At 43.2% G+C, this 27,504-nt stretch overlaps 1 protein-coding gene across 4 annotated transcripts; it reads right to left on the reverse strand.

Moving 5' to 3' along the window:
- Nucleotides 1-667: 667 nt before the first annotated feature.
- On the reverse strand, nucleotides 668-27,504 carry MACIR (macrophage immunometabolism regulator). 4 transcript variants are annotated; one of them, XM_088838429.1, is made up of 3 exons: nucleotides 27,389-27,437; nucleotides 20,591-20,680; nucleotides 672-7,511 (listed from the first exon to the last, which is right to left on the reverse strand). In XM_088838429.1, the coding sequence occupies exon 3, from the start codon at nucleotides 7,486-7,488 to the stop codon at nucleotides 6,865-6,867; it is 624 nt and encodes a 207-aa protein (XP_088694555.1). In that variant the 5' UTR covers nucleotides 7,489-7,511; nucleotides 20,591-20,680; nucleotides 27,389-27,437; the 3' UTR covers nucleotides 672-6,864. The 4 variants fall into 4 exon arrangements, with proteins under 4 accessions (XP_055285785.1, XP_088694555.1, XP_088694556.1 ...); XM_088838430.1 differs by lacking the exon at nucleotides 27,389-27,437 and adding an exon at nucleotides 26,606-26,650; XM_088838431.1 differs by lacking the exon at nucleotides 27,389-27,437 and adding an exon at nucleotides 26,363-26,565.

The raw sequence follows: 27,504 nt of genomic DNA on the forward strand, positions 1-27,504 counted from the left end.
TTTCTCCATGATCCAGCGGATGTTGGCAATTTGATCTCTGGTGCCTCTGCCTTTTCTAAAACCTGCTTGAACATCTGGGAGTTCACGGTTTACATACTGCTGAAGCCTGGCTTGGAGAATTTTGAGCATGACTTTACTAGCGTGTGAGATGAGTGCAATTGTGCGGTAGTTTGAGCATTCTTTGGCATTGCCTTTCTTTGGGATTGGAATGAAGACTGACCTCTTCCAGTCCTGTGGCCACTGCTGAGTTTTCCAAATCTGCTGGCATATTGAGTGCAGCACTTTCACAGCATCATCTTTCAAGACTTGAGATAGCTCAACTGGAATTCCATCACCTCCACTAGCTTTGTTCGTAGTGATGCTTTCTAAGGCCCACTTGACTTCACATTCCAAGATGTCTGGCTCTAGGTCAGTGATCACGTTATCGTGACTATCTTGGTCCTGAAGATCTTTTTTGTACAGTTCTTCTGTGTATTCCTGCCACCTCTTCTTAATATCTTCTGCTTCTGTTAGGTCCATACCATTTCTGTCCTTTATCGAGCCCATCTTTGCATGAAATGTTCCCTTGGAATCTCTAATTTTCTTGAAGAGCTCTCTTGTTTTTCCTATTCTGTTGTTTTCCTCTATTTCTTTGCATTGATCACTGAGGAAGGCTTTCTTATCTCTCCTTGCTATTCTTTGGAACTCTGCATTCAGATGCTTATATCTTTCCTTTTCTCCTTTGCTTTTCGCCTCTCTTCTTTTCACAGCTATTTGTAAGGCCTTCTCAGACAGCCATTTCGCTCTTTTGCATTTCTTTTCCATGGGGATGGTCTTGGTCCCTGTCTCCTGTACAATGTCATGAACCTCCGTCCAGAGTTCATCAGGCACTCTATCAATCAGATCTAGTCCCTTAAATCTATTTCTCACTTCCACTGTATAATCATAAGGGATTTGATTGAGGTCATATCTGAATGGTCTAGTGGTTTTCCCTACTTTCTTCAATTTAAGTCTGAACTTCGCAATAAGGAGTTCATGATCTGAGCCACAGTCAGCTCCTGGTTATAGGTGTAGCCTAACACAAATGAGATTGCTCTTACAATTTTTCTATTCACAAATTAGGAATTATTATCACTTGCAGCATTTTCTATAATTTCTAAACAGAGTAACCTGGGAGCCAGTGGGGAAAGTCATGTCTTCAATTGCCTGTTTTCTGGTATGTCTATTCTAGTCAAAAGGTTCCTGAGAAAAGAAAAAAGAAAAGTTTGAAGAAAATCTGAAAGACAAAAACGCAATCTCCACCTATTTACTTTGAGGGCTTGATCCAGCAAGCATTTTAAGAAATGAATTTCTGGTGGGGGAAAAAAAAGTAGTTAGGCAATGTTACACCAAACATAATGTGCCCTTTTTCCCTTAAAAAAAAAAAAAAAGTTAATCTGTCACATTTAGCAAGATTACATTACGTGGTCTACCAGAAAACAGTATTCATTCCTATAAATACCCAATCCCTTAAACATTTTCTCCTACAGCTGCATTAGTTTCTCATTAGATGAGCGTGTCACTAAAAATATGTGATACGTAATAACAAAACTCAAACTTTATAAATGCTAGAATAAAACACAGATATCTACCAACAAACCAGGGTTGTTGGTGGTCATTTCCAAAGACAATCTGTGATAGGAAACTTGAGCGGAACACCATATACTAGTTTCATTTCTTAAACTATGTCAAGAAGACACATTTAAAAATATACTTCAGACCCAAAATAAAGTAAACATTTCAGTCAGCCCCATTCCACCCCACACCAGAATAAAGGGCAATGCAAGGGAAAGCCAATCACTAAAATGTCCATTTACTTATTTCCTCACAGGTCTCACCTCCCTGCCCCCAACTCCAGTATCTCAGCTGTTTCACTGCCCCTCCACGTTAACCCTTTCTTCCGGAAAGTGGACCAGCCCATCTGAGCAGGCCACCAACAAGAAAGGTGGCGGTAACAACTGAACATTATTGGCATGCCCTGATCGTTCTCAGATGCCAACACTCTAAGACTGTGCCTTCTTCCCCTTAGTTTTCATCTCCCCACACTTCCCCATAAAGGCACTTTTTTCCCCACTTTCTACACAGATGAGCAATGTTAAATAAGCACATTCGGTATATAGGCCACGTTACTAACAGAAAAATGAACCTGCCAGTTCTCGGATTTCAGTCTTGCAGGATTGAGGCTCTTCTCTTACAGTAATATTCTACAAAACACGCACTTGGCTGCATCTTATGCTACCTTGCTCTTCCTCTCCCAGTAACAGGCATGTCCTTGGACGGAAAAATCCACTTGAATCCCTTTTGTCCCCAGAAAGCCTGCATGTTCTCAATAGGGACCTTGTGGGTGAATTCTGCTCTTGTTAGAAGACTGGGTTCCAAATGGTCTCCTCAGAAACATTCAGATTCTTTTTAATTTCACACTATAACCCATTGCAGAGGGTGTGGTGTGCAAACAGGTTTTATCTCCACAATAATGTCGAAATTCACTAGCAGCTGCCTGAAGTGCTAAGAAAAATATGGAGGCCACATCTGGACTCAGAGAATGTGTACTGAAACTCAAGGGTAAGTGACGTCTACAGCGGGCACAGATGAGAAGCATGGTGGTATGCGTGCTCAGTATCTGCCATCTCAACTCAATCCTGAGCCGAGGTCTGAATTCCACGAAGTTCGAGTATTTCTTACTGCCTGAGTTCCTTTCCCTAACTGAAGCATCAGACCACGGACAGATAATTTGAGGTTCTTCTAAATATACATTTCCATGCATAATCCTTTTATGGAAAAGTTTGGTGAAGGATATTCTTCCGAGTGAATTAGACTTAAGGTCAATCACAGACCCAGTGTTCTCCTCCTCTTTGAACTAGCACACAGTAAGAACCCTTCGCAAGAGTATTTGTAGCAACTTTTAAATTTTTCCAAAAAAGAAAAGCATCAAAGCGCTTTGTTCCAGAAGTGACCCAGCCACTTAAAGATGCCACTGTCTGGGCAGCAGCTCTTGTCTCCCAGTAGATGCTGCGGTCTTCTGTTTAAAGAGTCCCCTTTTCTCATCCTGTGCTCTCCCATAAATCTGTAACATCCCAGACAACCCCAAATCAGCGTGACATTTGGCAGGCTTGGTTTCAGACTCTTCCTCTGAAACCATTTAACAAAACCTGGCACAAAGTCCTTTTTCGATGGCGAGAACACAAATTCAACATCCAGCCCCACTCCTCGACTAGAGTAAAGCGGCGACTGAGGGGGTCCAGCAAACTCAAAATAAGAAACCAAACCCCTCTTCTTCTGGTTTGTTTCTAGGAGTGTTCTTTCTCAGCTAGAAAATTCCTGAATGTTTTTCTAAAGTATCAGAAGATCCATTTTTATAATTCTAAAAGCACACTACAAAACAGAAGGTGCCTCCTTAACGGCTGACAACCTTCACTTGTAGCTTTATAATCATACTTATTATATTTCCAAGGCAATCTTCCTCATCAGGGTCCCCTCCCCTAATCAAATCACATTGTTCAAAAAGGCAAATTCACTTAACACTTGCTGGCCTCCCTCCACTACGGTAGCACACGTTTTGCTGTCTCTCCGCCCCATCTCTTCTGGAGCATTTATGCCTGAAGGTCTCACCTCCTCCTTTCTGTAACTGAGAACAAACCACTTAGGCCAGAGTCATTTCAAAGTTCCCTTAAAAAAACTTAATGCTTATAATGGAATAAAAGCCTTCTCAAGACAGAATTCTGTTAGAATGAGAAAATAAGTAAAAATAGGTTGTTTTTCTCAAGATCTCAAGTAATATTCTTTCTTTAGTGAAAGGTTGACTTGCCTTTTAAAGTTAACTTAGAATCTTCCAAAAGTTCCCAACACCCCCAATACTGAAATCATTTAAATAGACATCTCAGGGAGGGAAAAGACACAGTGAGCCACGTGTGGGCACCGAAGGGCATAAGGGGCAACGGACAGGACTCGGTGGGTCTCAGCCGGAGTCTGGCTGAGCCCGAGTCGCGAAGATGTGGGGCTCTGAATGGGCTTATATTTCAATCCATCCCCATGGTCTTCTCTTCCTCGACTGCTGACTCTGGAAGCCCTGGAACCAGAGGTACAAAGACAGCCAGATGGAAGTCAAGGAGCAAAAGGGGCTCACCTGGGACTGAGGCAAGGCTGAAACTTATTACTGCTTCAGTGCATCAGCTGAGCCTCTAAGAATGATATTTTTGCTAAAAAAAAAATTATTAGAAAAAAACAAAGCTATGTGACACTGCAGTGTATTTCAAGATCACGTCAGCAGATGAATGATGGCCAAAAGTATGCTCTGTTTAGTACAGAACAGCGAAAAAGGAGGGAAAGAACAATTTAAAAACAGAAATCACGTTAAAAGGCTAAAGGAAAATGGGCTTTTTTTTTTCCCCCCAGCTTAAAAAGATCCCAGGGACGGAGGAGCTTGGCGGGCTGCGGTCTGTGGGGTCGTACAGAGTTGGACACGACTGAAGCAACTTAGCAACAACAAAAAGATCTAGCCAAACCTTTTTTCTTGATAGGACAGAATTACCTCATACAGGGAAAGCAAGTCTGAGCCAGTGAGGGCACTCTGCAAACACAGTTTGAAATCCAGTAAGTTTTGAAACTTTCCAGGACACCAAACTTTAAATTATATATATGTACTAATCAGATAATAGTAAATATATCACACCTCAAACTTTAACCCCTTTCATTTTTGTCGCAGAGCTTCACACCTGTTTTTAAGTAGAAACAAAACGAAACAAACTGCTGTACATTTTTATTTCGCTTAAGAAATTATGTAGGTGCATGAAGACAGACCTCAGTCACACAGCTGAGTGACCGAACACACACCATTGCCATGAATGCATCCTTCACCTTGAGATGTGAGTGAGCACCAAAAGCAAAATTATTACGTTTTCTCTAACAAAGATGGGATCTAAAAATAAGTGCTTCAGCGAATCCTTGAAAAGTAAACTGGCTTGCTGATCAAAGTGGACCTCATCAAAGCACACCACCACAATGTGTGTTTACATCACCCTTTTATTTCATAGTTAGAAATAATACAGTTCCACAGGGTAAATCATCAATAAATAACGGTGTTTAATCATTAAACGTAAAAATCCCAACTCTTTGGCATCTGACAGGATTCTATTTCTTGTCAAACTAATGACTATATAGATATAGTTAATCTTAGTGATCATCCGTCAATACAATATGTTACAAAGGTGCAATTTACTTTAAAATGTACAACAGCTGAAAATTTGCAGCCCACCAAGAAATCTGAACAACTCTGTAAGATATGGGCCAACTTCCCCAAGGTTCGTTCACATGATCTGCCTTAGTGGAAGTTTAATAAATGTTGATTTAGAGTTCCTAGGGTTTTCTAATACTTATTCTGCCCTATATAGAGTCTTGTCATTCATTCTAGTTAAAGAAAAGTCACAACTGCACCAGGAATGACCCACTCATTTAATTAAAAGGCATTCTTATTTTATAAGCAAGATTGCTAACACCTTAGAAACTGACAGCCCCCAAAATAAAATTTAAAATAAGCAGGTCTATGCTGCCAGAAATGCCAATTCAGTAATAAATTGCACCTTCAAGAGTCAAAAAAGAAAAAAAGAAATACCAATAGAAACTTTTACAAAAGGTAAGTTACATACATGTTTTTTTCAAAATATATTCAAGAATAGTTGAGCTGTATTTGTTACTAAAGCCAGGGCATTATTTCTTTAGCAACAAATTAAACCAGTGCAATTGACATAAATTGTTAAGTAATCCAGGATTAACCCATTAAAACTGTAGAAGCACTTTAGGCTCCTGCACTAATCCTAGAAACTAGAATTTCAACGAGTGCCTGTGCTGCACAGAACTAAAACTGGAATGATCCGATGCCATGCTGAATGGTATCACTTCATACTTAGTTTAAGCATTCGATAGTAGAGATCATGTGTTTCTCTGTTAGAGTTCCATTCACTTACAGAACATTCAGATGCAAACGGTATTTGCCTATAATCCACAATTTAAAGAATCCTTTCCATTTTAAAGTTCCAGATGAATTTTAAATTAGAAAATAAGCACTAAGGAAACTTTTTCAACTTATGAAAACTTCATATTGGAAACTTTCCCGTAAAGCTTCCCCCCACCCGTTGTAAAATAAATACTTTGTATCCCAAATTTAATTTCATTAAGACACACTTTAATAACGCTATAAAGAAATATTTTACAGCCATAGAGATCAATAACTTTCCATGCGGAAATAAAAAATTCATTGCTCAATAATATTACTGAGGCAAGTGAAGAAAGATTATTCTCTTGTCAGTCTGAAATGTTAATTTTTTCAGTGCAAAACCAGTTACAAAATATTTAAACTCAATATTTAAAAATAAAAAGTGGTCCAATTTAGCAATGTTCAAGTTCTAAATTTCATAAAACAAATCATTACATTTATTTTATAGTAAAATACAGAGATTAAAGAAGTACTTGATTACTTAAGATATAAATTTCTAATGAACCATACCAAGTCAGCAACAACCAAGCAGATAACATTTCCAATTTGAGTATCAGAATTGTAAAGATGATATTACTGTACCAAAGCCTTTTTTTTACCCCTAGCTAAAAAGCTATACAAACTAATGGTCACCCTTCTCTTTTCCTTGCAGTTGCGTGCTCTAGAATGATCTCCCCTCAAGTACCTGTGATTCCATTCCTGTATTCAAATTTTGATCCAGACAATTTACATGTTCCAGGAACACTTATCTGATTTAACCATCTATAATGTAAAGAGTCCTGTACAGAGTACAACAGTGGAATTCTCTAGCCAACTATAGGCTGACCTAAACTGGTTTACACTCTCTTACAAGTCCCTCATGTATTATTCCGAGCAAACACACGGTCCCCTCTGAGGGTGAGGTGCTGAAGCTGGTACTGTAGCACTTCTGTGTCAGCTGGCTCCTTGATGTTCATTTTATCTAGATTGAGGTAGTCCAGAGATTTGGAGTGAGCCCTCTTACCTTTAAGAAGACAAAGAGGCAGAGGCCCATGGAGGGCTTTATAAGGTTCGTACGGTAACGATTTAGTGCACTTGTCTCCTGAGCTGGGCATCCGCCTTCGCCTCCTGCCGTTGACAGCTGGAATCTCGTAGGGCTGGTAGTACCTACTTCTGGTTTTGTACAAACGGGAGGAACGAGCAAGTCCCACGTCCAGCTGTTTGGAGCGCAGGGAAGGCATGGCTTCTCCCTTGCTCTCCTCAGCTCCTGCACACTTCTGGGCTAACTTCAGGAGCTCCTCACCAGTCGTGAAGCCGACCAAATAGTTCGAGTCCATGTGGAGGATCTGGTAGCCCGACACAGTCCGGCGCATGGGTGAGCACGGTGTGCTGGAGCAGCGGGGCTTCTCTGCCTCTGCCTTGCCCGGGGAGCTGGCCTCGGCGACGGGCAGGGGCAGGGTGGTCAGGGCACTTCTGGACTCGCCATTAACATCGACTTCCATTTTAGGCACCCGTCTGCAGACTCCTGAAAGCAGACAGACTCAGATTAGAAGGGTATAATGCACAGAACCTCGGGCCAAGCCAGATCGTTTTAGAAGGCTCGGGGAGCTTGAAATCACATGGGCCTGAAAAACAGCCAGTGTACAACTGGCAGAGTTTTGTGCATGTCTGTTAAACGTTCCACAGCAGGTATGAAATGACTACTACCTTCTTTGCCTTCAAGAACTCTAAGGCAGGTTAACATCATCTCATGGAGAAGCAAAGAGAAAGCAACGATACTTCTCTAAATGCAGCGCTCCATTTAACCACACAAAGTTTATTCCTTGATGTGATTATTCAGCAAATTAAATATGGATCCCAAATGAAGCAAATAAAAATAATCATGCACAATTTCTCAAGAACCCACAAAATACTTCTGACATGAAAGTTAACTTTAACTTCTCAACTGTGTTTAAGGAGCATACAGTAAAAGATAAAAGTTGATCAATTTCTCCAAAGAATCCAACTTAGACCTAAAAAAGTTTTTCAAGGTGTGGTGGAGTCTTAAGGGAAGGTTCCCACAAACTTTATCAATGTTCCTTCTTCCATATCTCCAACTGTTTAAAGAAAATCATTTTGTAGTTTAAAAGTTAATCCTAAATCCAATAAATCAGGCCATTTTTAATATTAAACATATATAAAAATCAGATCGTATTTGACTATTTAATCATAAAATATACCATAGATTTGACAGCCATTTTATTCTGCAACACCTAAGACACTGAACTTTGGAACAGTTTAGTAAACGGCAGAACAATTCACAATAAATATTAATATTATTCATTACAATGATCATATTACATAATTTGAAGTCTCAGCAACAAAAAGTATCATAAACAATGACCAGCTTCCTAGAAACTCATAATTAAATCAAATTTTGAAAAATAGAATACAAAAGGAAACTGACAATGTCACTTCTGATAAACTTTATTTCTTCTTGATCTTCAATCAGAAGTAGATAGAAGTTTTAAAGTCTCAGATCACTAATTAAATTGATATCAACTAATAATGTCAAAAAATAATGTGATTTTAAGATTAAACATTTATTGAAAAAAGCTATTATATTAAGTAATTCTCACAAATCCTTCTGTGACTACCACCTGCTTTGATAGGTATGCAAAAAGCCTAACGACTTCTCATCTAATAAACTTTAGAAAACCATTCGAAGCCTCATCAGATAGTATGCTGAACAAACAAATGTTTACTCTGAGCCGAATGACAAATTAATCCTTCCTTTCTCACTAACTTTGCAGTCCAGAAAGAGCACAAGAAGACAGATGCAAGGCCTCCAATATACCTAACCTGACAGGCAGCTACAGGCAAGAAGTCACTCTGAAAGAGAAGGAGAGGAGGGCTCAGTGAGCCTTAAATAATCAGGGCTGTGGAGGAGATGGAGACCAGACACCCCGCCCGAGGAGGGGTGCCCAGGTGGTGACACCCACGCCATCAGTCCACACTAAGTGACACGCTGCTCCAGGTGGCTTCCGTACCTGGCAGTCCGAGACAGCCCATGCATTTCCACCAGTCACCTCACCACACCCCATCTGGTACCTTATAAACTCTCTAAAATCCATTATTTCACACCCCACCCATTCCGAACAGGAGGATAACTGACAAAGAGACGAGAAGCTGGACGTCATCTTATTAGCCCCTTGCACACAGCTAAGCAAGCTGACAATGCACAAAGTCACAGCCAAGAAGAGTGAGTGCAGGCTTCTCTCAGCAGTGCAGTCATCACAAGTTTGCTCCCTCATTAAGTCAATCCTGCCGCATCAAGGTGGAGAAGGCAGTGGCACCCCACTCCAGTACTCCTGCCTGGACAATCCCATGGACAGAGGAGCCTGGTGGGCTGCAGTCCGTGGGGTGGCGAATAGTCGGACACGACTGAGCGCCTTCACTTTCACTTTTCACTTTCACGCTTTGGAGAAGGAAATGGCAGCCCACTCCAGTGTTCCTGCCTGGAGAATCCCAGGGACAGCGGAGCCTGGTGGGCTTCCGTCTATGGGGTCGCACAGAGTCGGACACGACTGAAGCGACTTAGTGGCAGCAGCAGCAGCAGCTCCATCAAGGAAGACCAAGAGAGATCCCTTAGAATCTCTAGAGGGTGAGGATAATGAATGGCAAGGTACAAAGGTTTGAGAGAAAAAGTCAGAAAGTACACACGAGCTTGAAAAACCAATACCTAGGAAATTAGAAAAGTGAAGAAAGTGAGTGAGGCAAAGTATAAAGGTCAAAATTTGATGTGACAAAAAACAGACGCTACTTTTAGATGAGTAACTGTGACCGGTTAAGTTCCCATCAGCCAACACCATACAAATATCACTTGGCTTGGGCAAAACTACCCTAGCCTGATAGACAATGATGTAACCCAGACTGTCAAATAGAAGATGTGGTTTAAGAACTCTGGAAATTTCAACCAAGCAGCCTACTATACTTTAAGGAAACCTACCCTATGTAAGAAAACCTACTAGGCTTTTTAAACAACACACCCCCTGTAGAAAACACTACTTAACCAGAAAGTTTTTTAAAAAAATGTATTTCTAATACCCTCTTGGGCTTCCCTGGCAGCCCAGTGGTAAAGAACACACCTTCCAATGCAGGCAACCTGGATTTGATCCCTGGATTGGTAAGATCCCCTGGAAAAGGGAATGACAACCCACTCCAGTATTCTTGCCTGGGAAATGCCATGGACAGAGGAGCCTGGCAGATTACAGTCCATGGGGTCACAAAGGAGTTGGACGTGACTTAGCGACTAAGCAACAACAACAACATCCTCTTAGAAAAATATTTAACCTAGTAACTAAGGATCAGAAACGCAAATGACACCACCCTCATGACAGAAAGCAAAGAGGAACTAAAGAGGCTTTTGATGAAGCTGAAAAAGGAGACTGAAAAAGCTGGCTTAAAATTCAACATTCAAAAAACGACGATCATGGCATCTGGTCCCATCACTTCATGGCAAATAGATGGGGAAATAGTGGAAACAGTGACCGATTTTATTTTGGGGGGCTTCAAAATCACTGCAGATGGTGACTGCAGCCATAAAATTAAAAGACGCTTACTCCTTCGAAGAAAAGCTACGACCAACCTAGACAGCATATTAAAAAACAGAGACATTACTCTGCCAACAAAGTTCCATTTAGCCAAAGCTATGGTTTTTCCAATAGTCATGTATGGATGTGAGAGTTGGACCATAAAGAAGGCTGAGCACCGAAGAATTGATGCTTTTGAACTGTGGTGTTGGAGAAGACTCTTGAGAGTCCCTTGGACTGCAAGGAGATCCAACCAGTCCATCCTAAAGGAAATCAGTCCTGAATATTCATTGGAAGGACTGACGTTGAAGCTGAAACTTTAATACTTTGGCCACCTGATGCAAAGAGCTGACTCATTGGAAAGAGCTGGGAAAGATTGAGGGCAGGAGGAGAAGGGGACGCCAGACAATGAGATGGTTGGATGGCATCACCGACTCAATGGACATGGGTTTGAGCAAGCTCTGGGAGTTGGTGATGGACAGGGAGGCCTGGCGTGCTGCAGTCCATGGAGTTGCAAAGAGTCGGACACGCCTGAGCGACCGAACAACAAGGATCGATACTCTATGTAAAAGTTCTGAATGAGTGTCTTGCCGTACTGAAACCAGAAAGTGCTCATTTTAAATATTACATGTATAATAATAGCTGCTACCTGCTGAACCTCTGATGACAATTCTAAGAGCTAGAAAACTGAACTTTTTAGTTGTAAAACATCAGTACTTCTCCTCCAAACAACTGAGTATTCTCAAAACTAACAGCTCCTCGAGATGGTTTCATGGTCTCCGCAGCATACTGTCTTATATACAAGAACATCTTCAGGCTTCGACATTTATGTAGGAGCATGAATGGTACAACCAGAACCCTGAAGACTGCTTAGATTTAAAAAGAAAAGAAAGATCCTTTTTAGTTACATGTTGCCCTTCTAAAGACGATGTACTGTGTGGCGCGAAGAAAGCGACGCAGAGGCTAGCCGACCGGCAAGCAAACGTGTCATTTTTAGCTGGGGAGAATGCTGACTAAGCAGCATCACCGCTCACCCTTCAGTGCGGCCAGAGACAGAACTGCTTACGTTACTAAACTGCCGAGAATTTCCTGACCAGCTCTAAATACTGGAGCAAGATTCTGCACAATCAATGGTTAATTATCTTTTCAATGGGCACAGGTGGTGTAGGTACCATCCCATCTGAAGAGGGAGAAGTACCCCATTTCTAAAGAAAAAAAAAACAGGGATGACACGAAGGACAACGCAGACCGAAAGGTCTCCAAGTCAGCGTGTGGGAATTTCCAATAATTTTTGCTGCAAAATTTCTTCTTAAAAGGCAGTCATCGGGAAACTCAACTACCCCGATTACATCGGACATAATCTGTGTCAGCAGGACATTCTTCATAAACTGCAATGAAAGCTCTGCTTCCGGGTTTGTTGTTGTTAACAATATTCAGGACAAAGCATTCTGTTTTATATTCTAAGATAAACCTCGTATCCAAAAAACATGCTGCCAACATAAACACTCACAGAGCACTCTGTAAATACTGCAGGGGTGTGGACCAGGCACCATGCCTAAACTGCACCAGTAAGAATATATGTGAACCCAGAAACCAGACCCAAGGCTAACTTTGGCACTGCAGAGCACTACAAATCAGAGACCAACAACAGAGACTCTTAACAGCTTCCATTAACGCTTTTCATATGTAGTTTAAAGCAAAAATGAAAACTGCAAACAGAAAACAGAAAGTACTGCTATGATGCCAGCAGCAGCAATATTCTGTGGAATAGAGTCAAACAGAAAATGCAACACACATAAAAAAGTCAACGTGTAGTTGAACAATACTTTTAAAACTGAATTTCATAAACAAGTACCAGGAACAACAACAAATTTTTAAAATGAGACCAAAGGTAGCAAATTCCCTCACAATCCAATCAGTAACAGGCACTGAAGTACATTTAGACAACATACAGAAGACCTGGCAGTGTTCACAGGCCCCACTGTTTCTTTGAAATATGGCTGATTCACGGTGAGGTTTCACAGAAAACAACAAAATTCTGTAAAGCAATTATCCTTCAATAAAAATATAAATTAATTTAAAAAAATGAAATATATGAGATCCAAAACTAGACAATGCTAGACAAGGATACGGGGCTTCCCTGATGGCTCAGTTGCTAAACAACCCACCTGCAATGCAGGAGGCTCCGGCTCAATTCCTGGGTCGGGCAGATCCCCTGAAGAAGGGACAGGCAGGCTGCCCACCCCAGGATTCTTGGGCTTCTCTAGTGGCTCAGCTGGTAAAGAATCCACCTGTAATGCAGGAGACCTGGGTTCGATCCCTGGGTGGGGGAGATTCCCCTGGAGAAAGGAAAGGCTACCCACTCCAGGATTCTGGCCTGGAGAATTCCATGGGGGCTACCATGGGGTCACAAAAGTCAGACACGACTGAGCGACTTTCAGTTAGTCAGTCAGGCAGACAATGAAACACTTTACTTACTAGGAAAGTGTGCAGTGTACATTTGGAAAACACTGGGTACAGCATGCATTTGTGAAGTACAGCTGAAACTAAAACACAGGCCCAAACCGCTACACCCGGAGGAAAACGGGGCATCAAGAGCAGCCCATTCAGGGACTGAGACTGCATGGCAACCACTCAGTTCTGAACAGCCTCCAAGACACCAAACTCCTATACGTTTGGCACCAGGACCAACATTTTGAAAATATAACTGAGATGCCTCAGCTCCTCAGACTAGCTCTGAAAAGAGCTGGTAAGTTTCACAACTACTCTACAAAGAATTCTTTTTTGAGAAGTACTGCATTCCAGGAGTGTTATAAAATCAGGCTTATCAAAAAAAAGGCACCCTCAATAATCAAGAAACTTCTCCAATATGCTTGAACTGTTTTTTAGCAACACTATTTAAGACAAAACAGATGCAACATAACTGTTTAAATATATAGAACAAAAATACCCTGTGAATAAAGGAAATCAGTCCTGAAAATTCATCAGAAGGACTGATGCTGAAGCTGAAGCTCCAATACTTTGGTCACCTGATGCAAAGAACTGACTCACTGGAAAAGACCCTGATGGTGGGAAAGACTGAAGGCAGGAGGAGAAGGGGATGACAAAGGATGAGATGGTTGGATGGCATCACCAACTCAATGGACATGAGTCTGAGTAGGCTCTGGGAGTTGGTGATGAACAGGGAGGCCCTGTGTGCTGCAGTCCATGGGGTCGCAAAGAGTCGGACACAACTGAGCAACTGAACTGAACTAAAAATCCTTTTCAAGAGGAACTTGAAATGAACCACTCAGAATAGAATCATTCCTTGGGAAACAGAGTCCTTCCTAAGCATGACTACTATCAGTCCAGTGGTATCTAGAACCATCTAGTTTTACTGCCAGAATCATCTAGGAGTTCACCTACGTGGAACCTGACTACAGAGAAGAGGAGACAGATGTAAGCTGTTAAGCAGGGACCTGCCCAGAACCAGGAGTGCAGACCCAGGTGTCCCAGCTCCGAGCCCGCGGCTCCTTCAGTGCTGTCTTACTGTGCCTCTAGCTCAGTTCCCAAACGTGTCTCCACAGTCTACACAGCGACACACCCAAGGAGCATCAATAAACACTGCTGCCTGGGCTCCACCCCAGATCTGTGATGTAAATCATCTGGGATACAGCCTGGGCTCCGAAATTTTTAAAAGATCCCTCAAGTGATTCTGATATGCAGACATGCTTGGGAACTTATCAGATAGAACTTATCAGAGAGAAGAATTTCACTCCTGTAAGTTCCTGCTTTCTTTTTCCTAATCAGTAATTATAGTCACATCAGTGAATATCATTTTTGGCTGCTTCCAACTGCTAACAACCTATCCCTAAGGCCTTCTAATTTACTGTTTCTAATCCAATGTGTGCTAAAAAACATCTGCTAACCAAACTTGTTAAAACTGGATATAAAACATAAATAAATCTGCACTGAATGAGAACTGGGTTTCTTCATCTGCACATACTTTGCTGTAGTTATTTTAGACTTGTAGACGCCTCTGTCAGGTACAGCCGCTTTGGAACATAGCTTGACAATTTCCTATAAAGTTAAATAAATGCTTATAAAACCATTCACCCACCTTACTTGTAGGTATTTGCCTAAGAAAAGTAAAAATGTATGTTCATACAAAGACCTGAACATGAATGTTTATAAGTTTCATTAATAACCCCATACATACGCACACACAAAACTAGAAGCAACCCAAACATCCATCAGCAGGGTAATGGATAAAGCGACTGTGGCCCGTGCATAAAATGGAATATCACTGAGCAATGAAAAGGGGCAAACCAGGATTACACCAAGTGAAAGAAACAGAAAACCTTATGCACTGTGTGATTCCATTTATATGACATTCTGGGAAAAGTAAAAGTATTGGGACAGAAATCAGTCGACGGCTGCCAAGAGCTGAGGTGGGGAGGAGAGGGCAGACCACAAAGGGGCACAACAGAATCTGGAGGATGAAAACATCACACGCACTGACACTGCACAATGGATGCACTTGTCAACATCACCGAACCACACCCCTCAAAGGGATGAGCACGAACAGCAGACTTCAATAAACCTGAGTTTAAAAAACGCCTGTCACGCCAAAGCAGAGACATTACCAAAGCGAAGGTCCCTACAGTCAAAGCTATGGTTTTTCCACTAGTCATGTATGGATGTGAGAGTTAGACCATAAAGAAGGCTGAGCACCAAAGAATTGATGCTTTTGAACTGTGGTGTTGGAGAAGACTCTCGAGAGTCTCTTGGACTGAAAGGAAATAAAACAGTCAATCCTAAAGGAAATCAACCTTGAATAGTCAGTGGGAGGATTGATGCTGAAGCTCCAATACTTTGGCAACCTGATGCGAAGAGCCAACTCACTGGAAAAGACCCTGATGCTGGGAAAGATTGAAGGCAGGAGGAGAAGGGGACGGCAGAGGATGAGATGGTCAGATGGTATCACTGACTCGATGGACCTGAGTTTGAACAAGCTCCGGGAGATGGTGAAGGACAGGGAGGCCTGGCGTGCTGCGGTCCACGGGGTCACCAAGAGTCAGACATGATTGAGTGAATAGCACCGCCAAGGTTCTGATGGACCTCCAAATTTCAAAATTCTTTAAAACAGTTCTGGGGGCTTCTCTGGAAGTCCAGTGGTTAAGATTTAATCCCTGTTCGGGGAACTATAATCCCACATGCTGTAGAGCAGAGCCAAAAAAAAAAAATTCTTTCTGATACCGTGTAATCCCAGAATCTGAAGGAATCTTTTTTAGTGAAGTGAAGTGTGGGTCACTCAGTCGTGCCTGACTCTGCAACCCCATGAGCCCACCAGGCTCCTCTGTCCGTGGGATTCTCTGGGCAAGCACACTGGAGTGGGCTGCCATTTCCTTCTCCAGGAGACCTTCCCGACCCAGGGTTGGAACCCGGGTCCTCTGCACTCAGTTGTTCAATCTATGTTTGAACATCTTCAGTGACAGGTAACTCACTCTCTCCCTGGTTGGCTCATTTCCCCTCCAGCAGCTCTGTTAGGATGTCTTTTTATTTATATATATGTGTGTGGTGGGGGGTGGGGTTCGCTCAGCCATGTGCAACTCTTGGCGACTCCATGGACTCTAACCCACCAGGCTCCTCTGTCCATGGGATTCTCTGCGCACGCACACTGGAGTGGGTTGTCACTTCCTTCCCCAGGGGATCTTTCCAACCCAGGAACTGAACTTGGATTTCCCACATGGTAGGCAGATTATTTACCATCTGGGCCACCAGGGAAGCCCCATTCATCTATATCAGCATATCCATAACTATGCACACATGCAGATGTGTGCATATATGGACACTCTATGGAGAGAGGCAGAGCACACACACACACACACACACACTCTATGGAGAGAGGCAGAGCACACACACACACACACACACACACACTATGGAGAGAGGCAGAGCGCACACACACACACACACTATGGAGAGAGGCAGAGCACACACACACACACACACACACACACTATGGAGAGAGGCAGAGCACACACACACACACACACACACTCTATGGAGAGAGGCAGAGCACACACACACACACACACTATGGAGAGAGGCAGAGCACACACACACACACACACACTCTATGGAGAGAGGCAGAGCACACACACACACACACACACACTATGGAGAGAGGCAGAGCACACACACACACACACACACTATGGAGAGAGGCAGAGCACACACACACACACACACACACTCTATGGAGAGAGGCAGAGCACACACACACACACACTCTATGGAGAGAGGCAGAGCACACACACACACACACACACTCTATAGAGAGAGGCAGAGCGCACACACACACACACACACACACTATGGAGAGAGGCAGAGCGCACACACACACACACACACACTCTATAGAGAGAGGCAGAGCGCGCGCACACACACACACACACACTATGGAGAGAGGCAGAGCGCACACACACACACACACACACTCTATAGAGAGAGGCAGAGCGCGCGCACACACACACACACACACTATGGAGAGAGGCAGAGCGCACACACACACACACACACACTCTATAGAGAGAGGCAGAGCGCGCGCACACACACACACACACACACACTATGGAGAGAGGCAGAGCGCACACACACACACACACACTCTATGGAGAGAGGCAGAGCACACACACACACACACACACACTATGGAGAGAGGCAGAGGACACACACACACACACACTATGGAGAGAGGCAGAGCACACACACACACACACACACTATGGAGAGAGGCAGAGCGCACACACACACACACACACACTCTATGGAGAGAGGCAGAGGACACACACACACACACACTCTATGGAGAGAGGCAGAGCACACACACACACACACACACACTATGGAGAGAGGCAGAGGACACACACACACACACACTATGGAGAGAGGCAGAGCACACACACACACACACACACTATGGAGAGAGGCAGAGCGCACACACACACACACACACACTCTATGGAGAGAGGCAGAGCACACACACACACACACACACACTATGGAGAGAGGCAGAGGACACACACACACACACACTATGGAGAGAGGCAGAGCACACACACACACACACACACACTCTATGGAGAGAGGCAGAGGACACACACACACACACACACACACTATGGAGAGAGGCAGAGCACACACACACACACACACACACTATGGAGAGAGGCAGAGGACACACACACACACACACTCTATGGAGAGAGGCAGAGCACACACACACACACACACACTCTATGGAGAGAGGCAGAGCACACACACACACACACACACACTATGGAGAGAGGCAGAGGACACACACACACACACACACTCTATGGAGAGAGGCAGAGCGCGCGCACACACACACACACACACTATGGAGAGAGGCAGAGGACACACACACACACACACTCTATGGAGAGAGGCAGAGCACACACACACACACTATGGAGAGAGGCAGAGCACACACACACACACACACTCTATGGAGAGAGGCAGAGCACACACACACACACACACACTCTATGGAGAGAGGCAGAGCACACACACACACACACACACACTCTATGGAGAGAGGCAGAGCACACACACACACACACACACACTCTATGGAGAGAGGCAGAGCACACACACACACACACACACACTCTATGGAGAGAGGCAGAGCACACACACACACACACACACACTCTATGGAGAGAGGCAGAGCACACACACACACACACACTCTATGGAGAGAGGCAGAGCACACACACACACACACACTCTATAGAGAGAGGCAGAGCGCGCGCACACACACACACACAATGGAGAGAGGCAGAGCACACACACACACACACTCTATGGAGAGAGGCAGAGCGCACACACACACACACACTCTATAGAGAGAGGCAGAGCGCGCGCACACACACACACACAATGGAGAGAGGCAGAGCACACACACACACACACTCTATGGAGAGAGGCAGAGCGCACACACACACACACACTCTATAGAGAGAGGCAGAGCGCGCGCACACACACACACACAATGGAGAGAGGCAGAGCACACACACACACACACTCTATGGAGAGAGGCAGAGCGCACACACACACACACACTCTATAGAGAGAGGCAGAGCGCGCGCACACACACACACTATGGAGAGAGGCAGAGCACACACACACACACACACACACTCTATGGAGAGAGGCAGAGCACACACACACACACACACTCTATAGAGAGAGGCAGAGCGCACACACACACACACACACTCTATGGAGAGAGGCAGAGCACACACACACACACACACACACTCTATGGAGAGAGGCAGAGCACACACACACACACACACTCTATGGAGAGAGGCAGAGCGCACACACACACACACACACACTATGGAGAGAGGCAGAGCACACACACACACACACACACACACACTATGGAGAGAGGCAGAGCACACACACACACACACACACACTCTATGGAGAGAGGCAGAGCACACACACACACACACACACTCTATGGAGAGAGGCAGAGCACACACACACACACACACTATGGAGAGAGGCAGAGCACACACACACACACACTCTATGGAGAGAGGCAGAGCGCACACACACACACACACACTCTATGGAGAGAGGCAGAGCACACACACACACACACTCTATGGAGAGAGGCAGAGCACACACACACACACACACACACACTATGGAGAGAGGCAGAGAGCACACACACACACACACACTCTATGGAGAGAGGCAGAGCACACACACACACACACACTCTATAGAGAGAGGCAGAGCGCGCAGACACACACACACTCTATGGAGAGAGGCAGAGCACACACACACACACACACTCTATAGAGAGAGGCAGAGTGCGCGCACACACACACACACTCTATGGAGAGAGGCAGAGCGCGCAGACACACACAGACACACACACACACAGACACACACAGACACACACACACACACACTTCCCTAGTATTCATTGCTCCTTGTTTGTGCTTTACTTCAGTGGAATGAGTTAATGACCCAGTCACATCATTTTTTATTTAATCATCTCTAAAAGTAGTTCTCAAACCTCTTGCTCTTTGCCTCAACATTTTTCTCTTTTCCTCAAAATCTCCTGAAAACTTTAGTTATACTTCCATTTTTCAATGTCTTAAAATATACTTCATAAATTTGACAGGTTGGATCTATGAAACAGGGTGTTTATTTTTCCCTATCATCCTTTTGAATCATTCTGCTATTAACTAACTGCTAATCTGGAAATCACTTATGATGAAACTGCTTTTTCAAAAGCTTATAAACACTCTATGTGATTCAAAGCAAAGACCTACAAAGATACTGACCAAGTAGAATAACATGAACTCACACTAGTATAATTTTTTAAACGCTAAAATTATTAAAATTTGTCCCCTTCAAGGACTTGGAGCCACAAGGACAACAATATCAGTCCAGACACACAGACACACTGGAAAAAGGCAACTGAAGAAAGATAGCAGCAGCACTGCCCGTCTTTAAGTTTAAATTCATGGCGTGATAGAAGGAACGTCACACTCGCAGTGAACTTCGAAACAACTACCTGAAAATGACATTCCTTTCAGGCTCCTGTTTGCCATTCTTTACATTTGATGATACACAACCAAACTTTCTGCAAGCTATTTCACCAATCTCTGGAGATTAACATTCTTTAAAGCTTTCCTGAAATCAGAGCAACTACCTCTTAACTGCTATACTTCAAAATGTTACTCTATGAAACCTCCTTTATAAGAATAAAAAAAGGAAAATCTACTTGATCAAAATGTCAGACATTGCAAATATAATAACATTAGCATTTCATAATAATAATTTCAGTTCTCACCATTAAAAATTTCAAACCAATAGTATATACATTTATAACAATATACTGACATTTCATAGTCATCTGGTTTATATAATCCTTAAAACCCAGTATAATATTATGTTCATACAACTGGTTAACAAACAGAAAAAGCAAAATATAACTCACCAGCCTAAATCCCAGAAGATGTCACTGTACAATTTCCAGTGAGTCCCAAGGGAACACAGGCATAATAATTTTTCTGCTCTATTCCAGATACTAAACATGAAATATAAAAATAAACCTTTAATTTAACAAATAACACAACTCATAAAGCAATTATAACAATTCTAACTGCAAAACAGGATGAAACCAGCAGGAGGTACCAATACAGGGACAAGTTACATAGAATACATTAATTTCGAGTTTGTTCAGCTAAACCTCAAACACTGTATCATGCTTGTTCCCCTGTGTTCTGTTGCTTAAATTCTACCTGGAGACTAATAGTTGCTAAGTAGGTTAAATAAAGGGCCAAGAAAAATTAGGGGTTTAAAACTGAGTTCCAAATCCTATTCATGTGCTCAACAGATGCACAGGATAGCATGGAAAAAAATAAGGCTGAGACCAGGTCAAAAGAAAAGCTCCTAGGCCTTGCCTTATTACGAACTCTGCCCTTTGACTTTGCATAAGTAGCAATTTTTAAAAGGAGGACAAGCCCATCCTTCCTCCCTCATAAAGTTGTTACGTGGATGAAATGAGAGGTAGGTGAACATGTTGTTCTGCATGCAGCAGCGCCCTTAGGAATGTGTGATATTATTATGCAATTAATTTTTGGTGTCTACTCCTTTTAGCCATAAAACAGCAACAATCCTCCCTAAGACTGCTCCGAGAAACATGATTGGAAGACTCATGGAAAACACTTTTTTAAAAGAGAGCAACCTGAAAAACACTTCCTGAGAACTATGATCGTGCTGACAAGTTTCTGACATGGTTTCTGTGCCTTTCACCTCTCATCTGGGGAGGAAATGTGTAAGAAAATCTATACCTCCTACCTCCCCAGTTAACTGGGTTAATTTCTTGGGATCAAGAAAACTCAAAAGTTTCTTCCACCTGTAAAACTTTCTTTGGTTGTTGGGTTTTCTGTGGTGTTGAACTTGGCAGGAGCCCTGGTGGCTCAAATCAGCTGAAGAGATTCATTTTACCTACTTAGGGGCACAAAGCCTGAAGAAGTGGCAACAGTTCAACTTGTTCCCCAAAACATTTGTTACTTTATTTTCCTTATCATCAGGGAAGAGTCTGACCCAAAGGAAATGGATTATTACTGAATCAATAAAAGTATTTACCAGAACTATCATTCCCAGAAAACAATATGGTTACCAACCTTTGGAACTTCTTTAATTTACAGACACTTTCTCTTTCATTTATTTTTTGCCATAAACTATTTTCAAACTGGGTAACCAAGAAACCTAGATAATTAAGTCTGCTTCACAAATGAAATCTCTGGTTTTAACATAAAATGAATTACAATGTAACAAAAATTGTTACCTAGTGATAATTTTTTATTTAATACAATTACCCCAATCCTAGTGTTACAAAGTTCAAATTGATTTCTTATTTAAGTAAATGGATTTTTAAGGGAGAAATTTTTAGAACTTAAAAATTTTTTTAGCACTTTGTACAAGTCAAACCATATGCCATTTATATCACTTTAACAACTATATACTCCCATCAGGAAAATATTACCCCTGTTTTTAAAATACTTAATCAAGTAATACTATTTAGGAGTCAGAGCAAAAATTCAAACTCCAATTTGTCTGGCTCCAAAGCCCACTGACATCGCTTTATATACATAACGGTTCTGTTTAGTCATAAGACCAGGTGTGTAGCTTTTTACACAATACTCATGTTCCTGAAAAATGTGCATTAATTTCTGTAAGTGGAATCCTATCTTAAATATATGGAGGGTTATTTTATTTAAAACCTGTATTGCCACATTTGTGACATGGTTAAAAGAAGGTAACTTTAATTACTAACTCTAGGGTTATTTTCAACATGAAAAATGTTAGAATTCTACAGCATATAGAGGAGAGTCTTATACAAAACCATTCTAAATCGTGAACCCTTCCTCTTCAGAGTTTATAAGATATTTTTTTAAATCAAAAATTCCAAGGCAGGAAAAAATGTATCAGTCAATATTTGCTGGTTATGTGGCTGGATGCCACATACAGAAAGGTATCTCCCCTTAATTTTTCAGGACTATATCTATCACAAAGTGAGACAGATTTCAGTTAGACTTGTAGAAATCTTCACTGAAAGCCCAGAAATAGGAACATTAGAAAAATCAAAAACTGTTTAAATTTTAAGTAAAAATAGTTTTAGACAACAATCTAAAATCTCAAACTTTCATATAATGTGCACCATATTTTTGGTGACAGGTTCTTCTTTCCAAGCTTTCAAATGCTTTGGAAAAATACATTTTCCAATATTTTTTAACACCAAAAGGAAAACCAACCTAAGACTTAATTCTGAATTTGAAAGCAGAGGAGCTTTAAAGTAATTACCCAACTCTTGCACTAGAGCTGATGTGGAAGTCTAGGAAATGGTTGGTAATTTCATAGTAAACAAAGTGTAGTAACTGATTATCCCTATTAAGCCAGTGCCAAGCTAAAAATAGAATACAAACAGAGTCCAAGGGAGCAACACAGGGCAAAACCAAGGTGCAGGAACTCTGTTCCATTTTTACTCATTTCAGACTCTGCTTACTGTTTGGTGTGTAACCGCATGCAGTCTCTGCACAGGTGCTAAGAGGATGAAGAAGATGATGAAAAAGAGGAAAAGAATCTAAATTAGAACAAGGTCAGAAACCAGCTTCTTTAGGAGATTGCCTATAAGCAACTGCTGCTGCTGCTGCTGCTAAGTCGCTTCAGTCGTGTCCGACTCTGTGCGACCCCATAGACGTCATCAGCGCACCAGGCTCCGCCATCCCTGGGATTCTCCAGGCAAGAACACTGGAGTGGGTTGCCATTTCCTTCTCCAATGTGTGAAAGTGAAAATTGAAAGTGAAGTCTCTCAGTCGTGTCCGACTAGTAGCGACCCCATGGACTGCAGCCTACCAGGCTCCTCTGTCCATGGGATTTTCTAGGCAAGAGTACTGGAGTGGCTTGCCATTGCCTTCTCCGACTATAAGCAACTACCCTCCAATAAAAAAAAATTTTTTTTAATTAGAAAAGATATTACCAATAAAGGAACCTAGTACAAATTTACTAAGTATTTTACTATCATCTCCCATTAGAAACAACTAAAAAACTATAATCCAAAAGTCCCCAAAATACAGACCTCCAAAATAACACTTTAGAATACCTTAAAATCTATAAATCTCAACACTTGCAATTGATTTTGGCCAATGGTTTGAACATGAAGCTTTGGCAAGGTATCAATGGATCCCCTCTCAAAAACAGAGGGAAATGAACTCATGGAAAATTCTTACAAGATGGAATAAAAAAATGAACAGAAGTAAACAGAGCAAAGGTTGGAGTATATAAACCTTCAAGCTATAAGCAGTTGCTACAAACAGAAAGTCCTGTGACATTATCCTGTAAGCAATGAAAATAGGAAAAAGTAAGCCTGGCCAAGAGCTACCCATAGGCCTCCAGGTCAAGAGTGACTAAGCAAAAGACACCCATCATATGACTGCAAATGAAGCTTCTACAAACAGAAAAGTTTGCAAATATTAACTAGCAAGTGTGTCAAATTTTCTCAGGTAAGGTGACAGATACCACCTCAGGAAAAAAAGAAGCATGATCTTCAAAAGTAGGGTTGACCCTATGTCTCAGTTCAGAGCCAGTACCATGGGATTACTATTCACAGTATACCCCTTTATCTCTCAAACGTGTCCCAGTTTGGTAACTATATTGTTATCCTACTCAAAAGTAATATAGAACAATGAAACGGCAATGAATTACAAAGAAAGGCCCTTCTGCTCACACAGTGGCTTTCCTTACAGTTCCAAACAGTATTTCTTTGGGTGTCTCCACTCAGCCGTTCAACTTTTCATTTACTCATTCAACAGTATTCCTTGGGCCTTACTGTGGCCTAGCCTTGTACAGGTACTGGTGCAAGAATAAAAAGTGAAGCCTGAGACAAGAGGGGAGGACAGACAAACCTGGAAATATATAAATCTAATACCTGTAACAATAAACTTGAATGGCATTGTGAACCTAGAGAAGGGAGTGATTTTCCCAAAAATATAAAAGCTCCACATGGAAATTTTCAAGGCTACACAAAATTCCTACACACAAAAAAGCCACAAATCTCCGACTTCACCATAGATCTATTAACAACATAGCAATATGAAAAATTTTTAACAAAATATAACTTCCAAAAATCATAAGGTGGTAAATATCAAGGCCAACATATAGACCTCAAGAATTCTGGTAAATAAATCTCACAAATCATTAAAGATTACATTATGAAAAGCAAGATAAATTTTAGGCAAAGAAAACTGGTAGACCAGAAGTCATTGGTTCTAATTCTGGCTCCCAAAACAGGAAGGAAAAAAAAAAAAAAAAAGAAGCAGGCAGTTCCCTCAGACTGGCTATTTGAGGTGAGATCAATAATGAACAAGGACTTGGCAAAAAATAAAGCAACTTTAAAATATTCCATTCAAACTAATGGAAATATTTTGCTACCAATGGTCTCAAAAATTAATAATAAAAAAGATGACTAAAACAGCTCTCAAGTAACAAAACACTGAGCAGAAATAAAATGGTTTAACTGCCTAAGCACAATACTCACAATGGAAATAAAATGCTTAGCTATACCTATATGCTCATCCTAAAAGTTACTTTAAAAATAATCTTTCTTTTCTATTTGCACCTTATAAAAACTAAATCATCAATCATTTTTAAGAAGAGTTGTTACAGTAGGGTGTGACTTTTCTGAAACCATCCTTGACCTTACAAACAAATCATTAACCACACCAAACTAGGCAGACAACCCATAATTGGTTCGGAAAGAAAAATATGTGTTTCTCTTTCTAATATCAGTTCTTTTAATAGCAAATTCCTTAAAAGGCAGCATTCGTTGTCATTTTATTTCTACTAGTAGAAATTAAAGCTAGATTACCAGTGTCTTATCATTATGTGAAATCATCCTTCTACTTTTAGAATTCAGTTTCACTACAAATATGACTGACAGTAACCGAACTATAGGTCTACACGCAGTCTTTACAAGGAATTTCCCCTTTAGGAAACATAACTGAATTGGGACAGGTGTACACTGTGGAACTGCCTACCGTTCCAAAAGAAAGCTTAAAACCAAGAACTTATTTTGATAGGAATGTGACGAAATCAGAGCTCTCTCTGGAGGAAAAGCTGATTTCCCCCAGAGAATATAAATCAGAAAAAAAAAAAAAATCCCGTCTGTAACGTTGCGTTACTTCCACGACACTAAATACTTCTAAGGGTTAATGTGCCCACTAGCTCTCCAAAGTATACAAAATGATCCACAGAAAGTAAACAAAATCACTGACCATTATATAAGGTCAATAAACACCTTCTATCTTACATCCTGGAAGATTTACTACTAAACAGTCTCATTTACACTTAAGTAACCTAAAACGCAGGCAGAAGCATATTCTAAACAGCAGTTCTCATCAAATCGAGAGGTCTTTGGGCTTGTTAATCCTTGCATTTCACCCTGGTCATTTTATTAAGTTTATAATGCATACACAGTTACATAATGAAAACACTGAGAAATCTGTCAAATATTCATTAAGTGTAATTGCGTAAGCATAAATCCAGACCTTGAATTAAGACAGTACCAAAAAGCTTCACCATAATAACCAATACTGTATTTTGAAACGACTGGGAAAATAAACTTGGGGAAAAGGTCATTTTTACCTCCCTAGCGTCCAATCTGCTCCACAGGATTTTTAAAAAATAAATAAATAAGGCAACTTACAACTCTAAACTGCAGTGTGGCTTCTGTGAGAAAAACAATGCAGAGTCTAGAAACGTCAGACACGTTGTGCAAGAAACTGCTCTTTCGGCTAGGAGTAGCAAGCACAGGATAAAATGCCTGCATTCTTTCTCTTTCCCTCCAATGATGAGAAAGTTCCCAGCCCCAGTTCTACCTGAGCGCCCCAGTCGGACCACAGACACAACGCGAGCATCTCGGCTCGACAGCAATCGACCGGTAACCTACCCGGGTGCCCAGCGGCGCGGCTGCAGCGGCAGCGCGACCCTGAGGCTGCGGCACGCCTGCACGGCGCGGGGCCGCGGCCCTCGTCCCCGCCGCGCTCCCCGTCTCCTCCGGCAGAGAGGCGCAGCTTCCAGCACCAGAGAGTTTGGCAGCCTCACAATGGGGCCCGCCTCCTCCAGCTCTGAGCGCCGCCCGCCCGGGAAGCGCTTCCCTCCGCTTCCCGCCGGGCCCGAAGGCGACAGGTGGGGCGAGGGCCGCGCTGCCCGGCGCCGGCGGCCGCGTGCGCTGCGCTCCCCACGCGCGCCCCGGCCGCCCCCGCCGCCCCGCGCCCCTCAGGCCGCCGGGCGGGCGGGATAAGGCCGCGCGGCCCGCCCCGCGGCGCTATCTGGCCCGGGCAGTCGCCGCCGGCGCGCGGCCCGGGCGAGCGGCCAGAGGCGCGGCAGGCCCGGGAAGGGCGCCGCTTCCCCCGGGCCGCGCCTCCCCGGCGGGCGCCCCCCGCGCTCCTCACGCGCGCGGCGCCCTCGCCGCGCCGCCGACCCCACCCCGCGGCCCGGGAACGGCGGGCCGGCGGCCCCGCGCGCAGCGGCCCCCGTCCCCGCTCGCGCGCCGGCGGGCGGCCAGGGCGGCGCCCCCCGCGGAGGCCGGCCGGCCCCGGGCGCGCGGCGGAAGCAGGGGGCGCCGCCGGGCGCTGCAGCGCGGGCTGAGGCCGCCGCCCGCCCGGCCCCGCCGCTCCCGCTGCCGCAGCACAAAGGCCGCCGCGGGAGGCGCCGTCCCCGCGCGACCTACCCGCGGCCGCAGCTCCGCGGTCTCCGTCGCGCCCCGGGCCGCGGACACCGAGAGGCGCGCGGCTGTGGCGCGGAGGCGGCCGGCTCGAGCCCGCCGCCGCCCTCCCCGCGCGCCCG

This window comes from Moschus berezovskii, chromosome 8 (assembly GCF_049115385.1).
Source record: "Moschus berezovskii isolate FMDL1 chromosome 8, NW_MosBer_1.0, whole genome shotgun sequence".
NCBI lineage: Eukaryota > Metazoa > Chordata > Mammalia > Artiodactyla > Moschidae > Moschus > Moschus berezovskii.

Excerpts from the sequence above, each read along its gene's own strand:
- MACIR (XM_055429810.2), bottom strand. The coding sequence starts at position 7,488 with ATGGAAGTCGATGTTAATGGCGAGTCCAGAAGTGCCCTGACCACCCTG.